At 40.0% G+C, this 15,473-nt stretch overlaps 1 protein-coding gene across 1 annotated transcript in view; it reads right to left on the reverse strand.

Moving 5' to 3' along the window:
• INVS (inversin) overlaps positions 1 to 15,473 on the reverse strand; it is a 248,854-nt gene that overhangs the window by 97,750 nt on the left and 135,631 nt on the right. Inside the window, exon 4 of the mRNA XM_036737636.1 lies at positions 51 to 224. Within this exon, the coding sequence (XP_036593531.1) occupies positions 51 to 224 (174 nt within the window). The remainder of the gene's footprint in view (positions 1 to 50; positions 225 to 15,473) is intronic.

The raw sequence follows: 15,473 nt of genomic DNA on the forward strand, positions 1-15,473 counted from the left end.
AAACCTTAAAGTGCTTTATTAATATGAGCCATCGCTAGCATTATCATTACCTTATTTTTGTCCTGTGTATCCACTTCTCCTGGTGCCATAAACTTTAGTAAAAGAGCCAAACATTTAGGACTTTTATGTCGGGTTGTTAAATGCAGCGGAGTCATTTCTTCCAAGTCCTTTTGCATCCAGTTTGCTCGACGAGTGAGTAAGAGTTTCATGAAACGATAATTTCCCTAGGAAAAAAAATTGATAATAGTGAGAGTCAATGATCGGCTAAACAATAAACCCCAATGATTTCCCTGAAGAGATGCATGTGTAGACACAGCTCCTAAATTATCCAACCCTATACATTTTAGGGATGCAGGGCTAACGAGGGCCTCCCTAAAAAACTCCAGAATCATGCTAAAGTTACCATGGTAACCATGAAAAAGAACCATTCGGAAGGGTACCCACTCACAGGCCAGCTAATAACTGACTCCAGCTAAACTTTCAGGACGTATTCGTTCACTGATGAGCGCTTCCTAAGTGTAGCTAGTTTTGTTTTATATGGGGCAATCAAAATCATGGTGGTGAGAGAACTGGAATAGGAATAAGGAAAAAGTCTTGTATTTTTTCTCTCTTATTCTGGGGGACCTTATCATACCACAGTAGTAAGAGATGCATAGGCACACGTCAAGCCATCTTTGCCCTGTCAAAGGCAAAAAGAAGGGAGTATTCTACAAACTTCCATCCCCTCCGTAAACACAGGGTAAGAAGAAAGAAATGTTTGCTTGAGGGTCCAAAACATAAGCCTATGGTACTGAATCCAGTTGCTTGGTTTGCTAAAAACAAACAAAACAAAACTCTGGCAATCTCATCCTAGTGACTTCTGAATATGGACATCGCTGGATAAAAAAAAAATTCTAGGATATTCTCTGTGAAAACAAGTGTTCACTAATTGATTCGCTTTGCTGGGAATAGGGGCTAAAAAATATAGACCATGCCATCCAAGAACACACAACCTAATGGGGAAGACAAGGCATATGCACAAATTCAGGGAAAATTCTGGGAGAAATTCAAGGAAGGAGAGAGTTCTCTGAGCATGAGAGGGAGGAACAAAGTAGAGAAGGCTTCATGGAGGAAGTGGCAGCTGAGGTGGGTCTAGAAGGAAGAGAAAGACTTCAGTAGACAGATATGAGCTTGGGGGAATGTACTCCAGGTATTGGAGACAGCACGAGAAAAGACATGGTGATGGAAAAGGACGGGCTGAAAAGAGGGATGGAAGGCTGGAATGTAGTGGGAGGAATAATAATTATTATAACATATACATATATACACATAGTGCTTTAAGGTTTACCAAATACTTAATTCACCCTAATCTTTTAAAGCACAGATGGCAAAGTATCATCATCACCATTTTAAGATTAGCAAACAATAGACCAGAGACATGAAATGACTTGCTCTGGTCACAAACCAGTAAGTACCAGAAGTGGGATTTAAACTAATGTCTCTTTTTCAAGTTCTTTATACCACATCATAGGGCCTTTAATGTAGAGTAAATGAAGACAAGTGAGATAAGGCTGGAAAGGCAAGTTTAATCCAAGCTGTGGAGAGCCTTGAGCACCAGGAGAAGGAGTATATATTTTACTTAGGAGCACATGAAGATCTTTGAGAAGGACGACATGATCCCAGTTAACAAAGAAAGACCAGAAAAAGGGCTCGGCTGGAGTCTATTACTTCGGGTAGACCGGTTAAGAAGAGGTGCTATTATAAAACAATCAGAAGCATTTTTTGAAATAAAAAAAAAAATAAAACCTGTTGGGATCCACCTAAACTCTACAAAGATTCAGCCCATACTTTCCCATTTTGGTCATAAAAATACTTAAGGAAAATTGAGAAATTTAGATCTAGGAGGGGTCTTGGAGGCCATCTAGTCTAATGCCTTCATCTGTAAGATGAGGAAATGAAAACCCTAGCACACGTGGTATGTGATAGAGGCAGGATTTGAACCCAGCTCTTCTGACGCCAAATCCAATGCTCTCTCTGCTGTATCAGACCACCAAAAGAAACTTTATCAAATGCCTTCCTTGTATTTAGGTGTATTATATCTAAACAACATGGTAGAGTGGATAGAGAGCTGACCTGAGGGTTAGGAAGACCTGTGTTCAGTTTCTGTCTCTGACCCATACTTCCTGTGTGACCCTGGACAATTCACTTGACCTCTCAGCGTCCCAGGCCACTTTCCAAGATTGTAAGTTGCAGAACCTGCATTGATAGAGAAAGATTCTCCACTGACAACTTTCTTGTTGGCATAGAGAATGTACTAGGGATGGGAAAACTGCAGCCTCGAGGCCACATGTGGGTCCTCAAGTGCAGCCCTTTGACTGAATTCAAACTTCACAGAACAAATCCCCTTAATAAAAGGATCTGTTCTGTAAAACTTGGACTTAGTCAAAAGGCTGCACCCAAGGACCTAGACTAGAAGACCACATGTGGCCTTGAGGCCGCAGGTTCCCCATCCCTGGTCTACGCCAATGAAAATACAGGTCCAGACCCACCCACCCCCCACATCCTCTATAAGTCTATGGTATTTTTGTTTCTTTACTCTATTTTCCCTGTTGAAAAAGAAAATCAAGGTTAATTTTGCATGTATTGTTTTTACTAAACCAGTGAGCACTAGGTGGTGAGTGGGGAAGACTGGTCTCATTAATAGTTACGGGACCCTGGGTGAGTTATTGAACCTCTCTTTGTCCCAGTTTCTTCAGTTATAAAGTAGGAATAATAAAAGCATCTATGTTACAGGGTTGTTAGAGGAACAAATGAAATAATATTTGTAAAAAAAAAAGAAAAAAACGTCTTTAGCACGGTGCCTGGTGCATCGTAGGTTATTTGTGGTTGTCGTGTCTGATTCTTTGGGACCCCATTTTTGGCAGGGTTTTCTTGGCAGAGATACTGGAGGGGTTTGCCATTTCTTTCTCCAGCTCCTTTTACAGATGAGGAAACTGAGGCAAACAGGATGAAGTGACTTGCCCAAGGTCACATAGCTAGTCAGTGTCTGAAACCAGATTTGAATTCACAAAGATGAGTCTTCCTGAGTCCAAACCCAGGACTCTCTATTCACTGCACCAGCTCATTGCCCTTAAAAACTTACTCCCTTCCCCTAAACCCATGCTAGATTCTTGTCATCACTATTTTCCCTAAGTACTCACAAATCAACCATTTAATAATCTGTCCTAAAATCTTGATAACTGATCGAATGGTGTGTAGTTTGTACGTTATTCCCTTTTCTCAAAATCCTAACTATTTCTGTGGTATCTCTCTCATTCTCCATGATTCCTGAAATACCATTAATGACAGTTCAGCATACTCATCTGTGACTTTTCAGTATCTTGTCATACAAGCTAAATGCTCATTTAGGACATCTGGGTATCAATATTTATCTTGAGTTTGAATTGTATGTTAATTGTTTTGGTCTGTTGTTTTAGTCTGAAGATCATTCTTTTTGAGGAAAAAGACAGAAGAAAAACAAAGAGGTGAGAGATGCTGCTCTATTTCATTCAGTTAAAAATACTCCCTCTACCCTAGCCGGCAGGCTCATCATCCTTATTCTGCTCTTCTTTTCACTTCAAACGTAGCTAAAACAATCTTTTTGGCTGTGTATGGCAGTTTTTTACAAGCCCAGCTCGTTAAGAATGTTAGCATTAAAAGTTCTATTTTTACGGGTACGAATTATTATTTTGTACTTATTGGTTATATAATCTTCCATCTTTTGTACGTCTTTTAAAAGTCTGAGCTCCCTGTGTTACTACAGCCTCTTGTCAGACTTTCATAATTCACCTCTTTGAATAGTTAGCTAAAAACCATTTCATACCCTCTGCCTTTTATTTTTATTTTTTTAAATAAATTTTATTGATATCTTTTGTTATTCATTGCACAGATTTTCCTCTGTATTCTTTCATAATCCCCATTCCAAAGAGCTGTCCTTTATAACAAAGAATTTTTTTTTACCAGAAGAAAAAGAAGAGAAAAAAATTCAGCAAAACTGATCAACAAATTGAAAAATAAATCTTACGTGATATGCAATGTTCCACATTTGCGGACTCCCCATCTGTAAAAATGGGGGTTTTGTCTTCTCATGCCTCTTCTTTGAGGCCAAGCTTGTGCTTTGTAATTTCATAATATCATTTTAAATTGTTTTGTGTTTGTTGTTCTTTTGATTTACATCATTGTACTTTAGTGTATTGTTTCCTGGCTCTGTTTACTTCACTTTGCTTCCATTCAGGTAAGTCTTCCTATGATTCTCTGAATTCACCATATTCATCATTTCTTAAAACAGATGCATTCACGTACCATAATTTATTCAGCCCGACTCTCCTCAACTCCTCTGATGTTGACTACTGCCATCTTTTGTCATCTTTGCCAATTGGTTAGATATGAGGAAAAACCTCAGGTTTGTTTTTATTTACATTTATCTTCTTATTAGTGACTTGGAGCATTCTTTCATATTTTTTTAATAGTTTGCAATTCTTTCGAGGACTATTTGTTGAAATCCTTTAACTGCTTACCCATTGGAGAATGGCTTTCAGTCTTATATATTTTTGTTAGGCTTCGATTTATCTTGGATACCAAATCCTTATCTGAGAAATTTGTTACAAAGATTTTTTTTCCCCAGTCAACCATTTCGTTTTCTTATCCTAGATGCATTTTAATTTTGTTTGTGCAAAAGCTTTTCAATTTCATGTAATCAAAATTATCTATTTTATCTTTCGTAATTGCTGCTATCCCTTGTTTGGTTAAGAATTCATTTCCTACCCAAAGCTGTGAAAGGCATACATAATCTGTTTTTCTTCCAACTTTTTGTGGTATGATCTTTTATATTCAGATCACATATTCATTTTGAATTTACTGTAGATTATGGTATAAGCATAATTTTTGCCAGACTGCTTTCTAGTTTTCTCAGCAGCTCTTATCACATAGAGAGTTATTTCCTAAGTAATTTATGTTTTCAGGTTTATTGAACACTCGAGTATTGAGTTCCATTATTTCTGATTTTCTCTTGTTTAGCCTGTTGCATTGATCTACTTTTCTATTTTTTTAACCAATACCAAATGGTTTTGATGGTTGCTATTTTAAAATGTATTTTGAGGTCAGGAAGAGCTAGTCCCCCATCATTCCTATCTTTTTTTTTTCAATTTTCCCTTGGTATTCTAGCTCTTTTGTTCTTCCAAATGAATTTTGTTATTCCCTTACTGAATTCTGTAAAGTGCCCCCTTTGTGGGTTGATTGGTATAACATCAAACCTGTAAATTAATTTTGTCAGTATTGTAATTTTTATTATATTGACGTGGTCCAGCCACGAGCAGTGAATATTCTTCCAGTCATTTAGGTTTTCTTTAAGTAGCATTTTGTAACTGAATCTATAAACTTACATTTTTAAAAGAGATTTTGAGGTACAGGATAGATGATAATATAGTTAACTGACTTTGGAGTTGGCTAAAAGGTTAACACCCCATAAATAATGACTAATGGACTTATGATAATGGTGGCGTACATATCACTGAATATGTAGATAAAACAGCCAACTGAGCAACAGACCAGAGTGACTGACTATGCAGTTTACAGCTTAGTACTAGGAGCTTTGAAGCACGTGTGCCATAAAGAAGCAAAATTCTTCACACAGAGCAGCAGCTCCACCCATTCTGATGTCATTACAGACTATTGTGAGCTATGAAGCCTAGAAATGGCACCACCAGTAATGTATACACACCTGAATCGGCTGATTCAGGAGGTTGATTGGGGAAATACCCTGATTAAACTGATGCGTTCACTAGACTGTGAGCCTTTGTCGTTGGGGACTTGGATTGCATCTCCCTGCGGATGAGACATTTGTAGGTCCATTCATATGTTAAATTAAAAAGTTTGGGCATCTGGCTTTCTAGAAGTAGAAGGGGAGTTCCTGGGCATGTACATCCTTCTAGTCAGAGAAGGGGAAGTTCTTGGGTGGGCAACAATCTTTTTTGGGAAAAGATAATGGCGCCTAACTTTCCTTCTTCTACCACTTCAAGATGGAGGAATATTAGGATAATAAGCTGTGACAAGGGGGAGCAAAAACAATAGACTTTGCTCTCCATCACCTGCCATGAGTTATTTAGATAGTATTAGTCTGATGAGAAGCACATTGCTGCTTTAGCTGCTTCAAGCATGTTTCATGTCCAGAAAGCGTCTAAATCCTTATAGTTATACCATAAAGCTATATGCCCATCTGGGTCTCTGGGATGAAAATGGGACTTGCCAGAATTCTAAGGGTTGCCATTAACCCCAGATTTGCTTTTTTTCTAGGAGAGTCCAAATTAGAGGGTAGTACACGAGTCCAGGAGGAATACCTGGGGCCTTGAGGAATGAAGGAACTGCTCGGAGAGATTGGAGAATTATAATAAATATTTATGTTCTATTGTGAATTCTTCATGAAGAGGTCTGAGAAGTCAGTTTGAGAGGAAAAGGGTTGGATTAAATTATTTCCAAAGTCCGACACCTATAAATCCTATGAACTAAGGAAAGAACAGGTAGGATAAAAATACAATAACAAAAAAACACAGCAGAGTCTAACATCTTATTATCAATCCAAGGAGAGGCAGGGAAGGTAGAGGTCTAACTGGAAGGAAATTTGTTGTCCAAATGGATAGGCAATTGACCCAGATATAGTGATATAGGGAAGCCCAAGCTATGGGCTGGGTACTGGAAGAGTAAATCAACAGCATCAGGGCAGGACTACAAGATTGACTCAATACATATCTAGAGAAATATTAAGGTAGGATTCCTTATAGCTCCCCTTTTTAGAGCCAGCACTGATCCAAAAGTATAATCTGAGATGAAGACTACTTGGATAGGATTAGAAGGACGTGGAGGTTGGGGAACCAACCTTACTAACCCCTACATACAGTTTACTTGGTTGGAGGTAACTGGTCAAATTTCAGGGATCTGAAAAAAATAAGAGGATAAAAGATCAATTTTTTCCTTCTTTACTCACTAGAAAATTCTCTTCATTTGAAATTGTTTACATTGAGAACATTCTAAATTTACTGGTATAAATCTCAAAGTAATCAACTGTTTTCTGAAGTAGACGGTTCATGATTTTATCATTATGAAAATTCAAGTATGATTTATAGATTTTTGTTTGCACCAATAAAGGATTATATAATGGCCTCAAATTTTAGACATATAAAGACTTTAATATGTAGTTTAGGAAAATAAATAATGACTCAATTGCTTGTGTAAGAAAAATTCAGTTAATAGCCTATAAAGTGCTAACTGTTTTGATATTAAAATAGGCAAGTGGCATTTGGTGATTTTCATTTGTTCTTAACATTTTATTTACTTGAACGTCATTTATCTAGATTATCCATTTTAATGAATGCCAAGAGGAAATGTAAAAATTTCCTCAAGAGGGCACCCTGCTCCAAATTTCTTGCCATCTCCTTTCTTCTAAAAAGCAATATATACTCAAGAAAACCAAATAAATCGATGGGGCACTTTTCATACCCAGAAATCAGGTTTGACCTTTTTGGTCATAACATTTCAAAGATAATAAAATAATTCATGGTGACCTTTAAAAGATATTTAACTACTGCAATCCTGCTGATGTACAAGTCAGTGGGAGTTGTGGTTGGGCAAAGATTTTTGCCTTGAACCCTTTGCCAGTACATATACAGAAATACTGTGACAAATTTTTATAGATTAGCTTTATAGATGAAAGGAAGCTCAAAGTCTATTGTGGAAAGGCATTACTTTTAAAGAAGAAAGAACATCTGATGCACTTTAAAAATAAGAATGCCTATATTGCTGACTATCCAGTCATACCTGAGATTACCTATTTAAAACAACATTTTTAACAAAAATATCTGGGAAGTGTACACTGTGATAAAGTGTGGGCATGCAAGATAGAGATGGTCAAGTGGGATCAGGATTCAGGTAGAGTCCTAGATGAGCTAAAGATTAATGGATATAAACGTACCAGAGGCCAGAAACAGCCAAAAGGTTAAGATTCCAGGCAGTCGTGGTCAGAGGCAAAGGAGCTACCAAATAACAGAGACAAATAAGAAGCCAGAAGGACACAATCAGAGCCAATGGGTCTGCATGAAACCACTGCCAAAAACATTCAAGAAAGTCCTGGGATTCAGGAATTTACAACTAGGATCACAGAGTCAAGAGATACTGTTACTTTCTTAGGTACCCCCAGAGGAGAATCTCTGTCCAATTCCATTCAATTTGACAAACATTTATCAAGTACCAAGTATGTATAGCCAGTGTGCTAGGCGCTGAGGACAGGAAGACAAAAAAATAATTGAGTAGTTTATATTCTACCAGAGGCAGATAAGAGAAAGGAGCTGAATGTAAAGACTGGCTCTTTCCTTTCTAATACTCTAGTTGGACAAGCCCCAAGATTAGAGATGTTATCTGAGCTCTTAGGGGTTAGGGACACCTTCATTTGAGATGGTTATCCATGGTAGAATTAGTAATTACTATTTAGTAATGCAGAATTAGTAATTAGAATGCAGGCCAGAATTAGTAATGCAGGCCAGTGGGCCCAAGACTACAGGTTTCCCACTGAAAATCAAGAAGCCAGATGTCCAGAAGCAGTAACTACGTGGAGTGTGGTCAGACTGATGCATGATGTCTTAGGGTTAATGGTTAAGCTCACCACTCATGTAAGCTGATGATGCTTGTTGGAAATGGCCATGTAGCAGGTCAAGCAAGGGAAGCATGGTGCACGCAAAATCTTCTGAAGGCAATTCTACTCTGAGATATTATGTAATATACACCTGAATGTGACCTATTTTTCTAGTCTACTGTATACAATTATACCAAGTAATGCTGAATGGTACATACTTTGCAAAGTATAATTTGGTGGATATGCTGCCAGGGTAATTTGCAGAGACTTGATATGCAGGCTTTGCAGCTTCCCCGCCTCCTTTCTTAGTTACTTTTCAAGAGTAAGGGAGAGCAGGGTAGGTTGCAGTAGACATGGTGGCAAAAGGAAGATTATTTACTACAATGCTGAGGGCCAAAGGTATGTGGCAGAAGGGCAATGAGTAAGCTCTATGGCATGAAAAAAAGCCATGAAGAAGGGGACATTTCCAATAGATAGCAACAATGAGAGAAGCCCAGAACGGGCTGCAGCGGGTGGCAGTCATGACCAAAATTATCTGAGGTGGAACCAGGAATGGAAAAAGGTCAAGCCATGGTCTACAGAAGAGCTGACACCAAAGTGCCATGATTCTGAGCTCGAAGGGGGCAGCAGCGACGGTAGCAAAGACGTGGGATGAGGATAAAGGCAACTGACTCTAAAATAGCCCTGTGGCCATCCAGTGGCACCACACCCCATCCCTCAGCTCCCCTTTGATTTTTCCCAATTGGTGTCTAGTTTCCAGGGGAATGAAACTGAGTCAAAGCTGAAAGGCAGATTTGGTACAGTGGAAAAGGCAACAGGTTTGAAGTCAGAGAACATGGATTTAAATCTCATAGCTGCATATCCATGGACAGGGAATTTTATTTTTTTTAAAATTTATTTATTTAACATATTTAGTTTTCAGCATTGATTTTCACAACAGTTTGAATTACAAATTTTCTCCCCATTTCTACCCTCCCCCCCACTCCAAGATGGCGTATATTCTGGTTGCCCTGTTCCCCAGTCAGCCCTCCCTTCTGTCACCCCACTCCCCTTCCTCTTCCCTTCCTTTCTTGTAGGTCAAGATAAATTTCTACGCCCCATTGCCTGTGTATCTTATTTTCTAGTTGCATGCAAAAACTTTTTTTTTGTTTTTGAACATCTGTTTTTAAAACTTTGAGTTCCAAACTCTCTCCCCTCTTCCCTTCCCACCCACCCTCCCTAAGAAGTCAAGCAATTCAACATAGGCCACACATGTATCATTATGTATAACCCTTCCACAATACTCATGTTGTGAAAGACTAACTATATTTTGCTCCTTCCCAACCCATCCCCCTTTATTGAATTTTCTCCATTGACCCTGTCCCCTTTCCAAAGTGTTTGTTTTTGATTACCTCCACCCCCATCTACCCTCCCCTCCATCATCCCCCCCCCTTTTTTTTAAATCTTCTTCCCTCTTCTTTCCTGTGGGGTAAGATACCCAATTGAGTATGTATGGTATTCCCTCCTCAGGTCAAATCTGATGAGAGCAAGGTTCACTCATTCCCCCCTCACCTGCCCTCTCCCCTCCTCCCACAGAACTGCTTCCTCTTGTCACCTTTATGCGAGATAATCCATTCCATTCTATCTCTCCCTATCTCCCTCTCTCAGTATATCCCTCTCTCATCCCTTGATTTGATTTTATTTCTTTTAGATATCTTCCCTTCATCTTCAATGCACCCTGTGTCCGCTCTCTCTCTCTCTCTCTGTATGTGTGTATATACACACACACACACACACACACACACACACACACACATTCACTATATATATATATATATATATATATATATATATATATATATATATATATATATATGCATATTCCTTTCAGCTACCCTAATACTGAGGTCTCATGAATCATATACATTGTCTTTCCATGTAGGAAGGTAAACAAAACAGTTCAACTTTAGTAAGTCCCTTATGATTTCTCTTTCTTGTTTACCTTTTCATGCTTCTCTTGATTCTTGTGTTTGAAAGTCAAATTTTCTATTCAGCTCTGGTCTTTTCACTGAGAAAGCTTGAAAGTCCTCTATTTTATTGAAAGTCCATATTTTGCCTTGGAGCATGATACTCAGTTTTGCTGGGTAGGTGATTCTAGGTTTTAATCCTAGCCCCATTGACCTCCGGAATATCGTATTCCAAGCCCTTCGATCTCTTAATGTAGAAGCTGCTATAGATCTTGTGCTATCCTCATTATGTTTCCACAATACTCAAATTGTTTCTTTCTGGCTGCTTGCAGTATTTTCTCCTTGATCTGGGAGCTCTGGACTTTAGCGACAATATTCCTAGGAGATTTCTTTTTGGGATCTATTTGAGGAGGTGGTCGGTGGATTCTTTCAATTTCTATTTTACCCTCTGGCTCATAGAATATCAGGGCAGTTCTCCTTGATAATTTCTTGAAAGATGATATCCATGATCAAAAAACCATGAGCAAGATTCACTCATTCCCCCCTCACCTGCCCTCATGGTTTTGATCATGGTTTTCTGGTAGTCCCATAATTTTTAAATTATCTCTCCTGGATCTATTTTCCAGGTCAGTGGTTTTTCCGATGAGATATTTCACATTGTCTTCCATTTTTTTTCATTCCTTTGGTTCTGTTTTATAATATCTTGATTTCTCATAAAGTCACTAGCTTCCACTTGCTCCAATCTAATTTTTAAGGTAGTATTTTCTTCAGTGGTCCGTTGGACCTCCTTTTCCATTTGGCTAATTCTGCCTTTCAAGTCATTTTTCTCCTCATTGGCTTTTTGGAACTCTTTTGCCATTTGAGTTAGTCTGTTTTTTAAGGTGTTGTTTTCTTCAGTGTATTTTTCAGTATTTTTTTGGGTCTCCTTTAGCAAGTTATTGACTTGTTTTTCATTGTTTTCTCGCATCCTTCTCATTTCTCTTCCCAGTTTTTCCTCTACTTCTCTAACTTGCTTTTCCAAATCCTTTTTGAGCTCTTCCATGGCCTGGGACCAGTTCATGTTTTTCTTAGAGGCTTTTGGTGTAGGCTCTTGCACTTTGTTGACTTCTTTAGGCTGTATGTTTTGGTCTTCTTTGTCACCAAAGAAAGAATGCAAAGTCTGAGACTGAATCTGGGTGTGTTTTCGCTGCCTGTCCATATTCCCAACCAACTAACTTGACCCTTGAGTTTTTCAGCGGGGTATGACTGCTTGTAGACTAAAGAGTTCTATGTTCCACGTTTGGGGGGATACGCCAGCTCTGCCACACCAGCACTCCTCCTTCCCCAAGAACCCCCAACCCGGACTGGGCTTAGATCTTCAGCAGGCTGTGCACTCCTGCTCTGATCCGCCACTTAATTCCTCCCACCAGGTGGGCCTGCGGCCGGAAGCAGCAGCAGCTGTAGCTGCCCCACCTCTGCTGCCCCGGGGGTGGTGGCTGAACCTCGAACTCCTTCCACTCCCGCAGCTTTTCCCACTAACCTTCTCTGCTGTCTTTGGTGTTTGTGGGTTGAGAAGTCTGGTAACTATCACAGCTCACTGATTCAGGGTGGTAGGGCACATTCTGCCCAGCTCCTGGTCTGGTTGGTCCACGCTGCTCACGCTGGGCTCTGCTCCGCTCCCGGCTCTGTGCGCGAAAGACCTCACCTCGCTACCATCCAGGCTGTCCTGGGCTGGAGCCCTGCTTCCCTCTGCTGTTTTGTGGGTTCTGCAGTTCTAGAATTGGTTCAGAGCCATTTTTTATAGGTTTTTGGAGGGACTCGGTACAGAGCTCATGCTAGTCCCTGCTTTCCAGCCGCCATCTTGGCTCCGCCCCTCGTACTGGACAGGGCATTTTATTACATACACCGGGTCTCAGTTTTCTCATTTACAAAATGAAGGAGTTGGATTAGGTGACTTCTCAAGGACCTTCAGGCCTGAATCCTCTTATTCTTTCTCAGTTCACATCATTCTGGGGCTGGAGTAGAGGGAAAAGGGAAGTTAGTATACTAGGCTCTTCTGTGTCCTTCGCTGCCTTGAATAAATTATCTTTAAAAGACATAGAAAAAAATATCTGAAATGCGTATGCTTGATACTAATGCTAGTATAACATGACAAATGTGGGTGCTCGTAGTTAGGCATTTCTTGATGTGAATCATATTACACTACTTATATACCACTCTTTGTACAAGGTGTGCAGAACATCCCAATACTCTTTGGGTTGACTAGCTCACTCCAACCTGCTCTCACCCTGACAAGTCTAAATTCCCAGACACAGAATACTACTGCATGGTTACATTCAAACTCTGTCAGTGGACTAGGGGCAACCCTGTTGAATGGAAATGCATTCCTCCTACTTGATGCTCAGCTCCTGAGCACCCATCCAGTGCATTTTCTATGTAAATAACCTAGCCACTCACACTACCAATGCAGATCATCAACTCATCTCTAACTTAGAGATGTAGAGAGTTGCCTGGGACTCAAGAGGTTAAGTGATTTTCCCAAAGTAATGCAGGTACTAGTGTCAGAGGCAGGACTTGGGCTGGGTCTTCTTGGCTCCAAGAACAGTCCTACATCTAATTATATTGCACTGTCTTCCTAGGGCAATGAAATACCTTGTTAAAAATGGATTAAACAGAAGGAAAGATGGTGTAGTATCATATTTCAAGAACACATACACCTGTGTGGAAAGAAACAGAAGCAATACCATCGTGAGAATATTTTAGGGATGCCTTGGCTAGATAAGGAGTTGACGCAGGTCAACACACTAGAGCAGAGATAGGATACAATTGTGATAGGGAGTGTTAGCTCTTTGGACATTTTCTGGAGGTCTTACGGTGCTAAAAGATGAGCATCTGATGTTTCTTCCCTTGGAAGATAGCAGAAGCAACAAAGAGAATTTTTTCTTAACTGATTCTAATATGTAGGAACTTGAGAGAGAACTAGAAACGGCCAGAACCACTAATTTTATTCAACATGCACTTATTAAGTACCTACTATGTGTGGCATACTGTGCAAAGCACTGGAGATACAAAAACAAGACAGTCTGAGGCCCTCAAAGACCTCAATTGTGCCTTGGGAGAAAGTTAGCAGGCCAACTTCAGCATTCATGACAGATAAGAAGGAGGAATCCTAGGCAGAGTCTGAAGTTGAGCCCAGATTATAGGAAGGTGGATTTCAAAAAAGTGCAGAGAAAAGTTTAGGTAGGATTCTTTGATCTGAGACAGCAAAATGCAACCCACTCAAAAGGATGGGGAGACTTCCAAGAACAAAATTCTGGTAGCGAAAGTTAATGAGCGTGACTTTCTTTGTCACTTAACTTCCCTGGGACTCAGTTTCCTTAGCTGTAAAATAAGACGGCTGGACCAGATGGTTCCTGGTCCCTTCCCTCCCTAGATTCACGATTCTCACAACGAATAAAATACTTAGAACTCACATTTTGTATATCGCTTTAATGGTCACAGAGCACTTCCCTCCCAACAACCCTGTGAGGTAAACATTACAAGTATTATCATCCTCTTTATAGATGAGGAAACTAAACTGCAGAGAGCCCAAGGAAGTTGGCTAAAGTCACGTAGCTAAGAAGTGCTGGCGTTCAGTCTCTCCTGACTTGAGGTCCAGTGCTCTTTCCAATATAACTCACTGTATTAAGAGCCCTCGAATAAGTTGAGATTTTGCACAAGAAGGGAGTCACTGAGCACTGTTTCTAAATATTTTTTATTCTTGTTGTTCATCCTTCCTCCTCAAAGCAGACCGATGACATCATGAGGGTGACGTCTTGACTTGGGCATGAATTAGACTTAAGTGAGGCAGTTTGCCAAGTGAAGGACTGCTAAGTTTGTTGCTTGGTTCAAGAGAGTGAAGCTAGGACCAGTGGGTAGAAGCTCCAGAGAGGCAGATTTGCATGTTGTCCAGATTCTGATGCAGAGAAGTACACAGCACATGTAAATAGGCTATACCCGTGACAAATGAGGAATTATGCAAGATAAGCAGTTTAGGCGACGTCACCTGAGAAATGTATCACCAGAATAAAAAGGAGGGCCAGCCATATAGTAAAAGCAAGGGATAATTGATGCGTACCTCAGATGCGCCATTGCTTTTGCTCTGTTGGCACCACACATCAGCAAGAGAACAAGATGTATGAATTGAGCGGAGCAAAGGACACAGAACCAGGGAAACATCCACATTGGCTACAATCACCTAAATGAAAAGGACATGGAAAAAAAGCTGTGCAATATATAGCTGTAATGACCAATCTTGGCCCCAAAAAAGAGGTGAGAAAATGCATCTCCCTCCTGTCCTTGAAGAGGTGGGAGGCTCTGGGTACATAATGCTGCATGAACTGTGTTGGTTGTTTTGCTTAAGTGTTTTTCACTATTGTACAGAAAGGCTTATATCAATGAGGGGGTGTGTCAAAGAATGATTGGGATGGAAAAAAAATTTTGAAAAGCTAAAATGAGGATGAAGATGATAAAGACAATGAGAAACAGTCCTCCAGGATGTCTCGCAAATGTGTAGGAAGACTTGGACAAGAGCATTACAAGATGTATGAGCATAAATGCTTGGCAATCTATATCACTGGAAGGAATGCTTGTGTTGTTGAGATCACAGATACACTGGTATGTTTTGTTCAGTCGTTTTAAGTTGTGTCCGATTCTTTGTTGCCCCATTTGGGGTTTTCTTGGCAAAAATACTGGAGTGGTTTGCCATTTCCTTCTCCAGCTCTGTTTACAGATGAGGAAACTGAGGCAAATAGGGTTAAGTGACTTGCCCAGGGTCACACAGCTAGTAAATGTCTGAGGCCAGATTTGAACTCGGGAAGGTGAGTCTTCCTCACTCCAGACTGGCCCTTTATCTGCTGTGCTACCTAGTT

Source organism: Trichosurus vulpecula, chromosome 9, assembly GCF_011100635.1.
Source record: "Trichosurus vulpecula isolate mTriVul1 chromosome 9, mTriVul1.pri, whole genome shotgun sequence".
In the NCBI taxonomy this organism is placed as follows: domain Eukaryota; kingdom Metazoa; phylum Chordata; class Mammalia; order Diprotodontia; family Phalangeridae; genus Trichosurus; species Trichosurus vulpecula.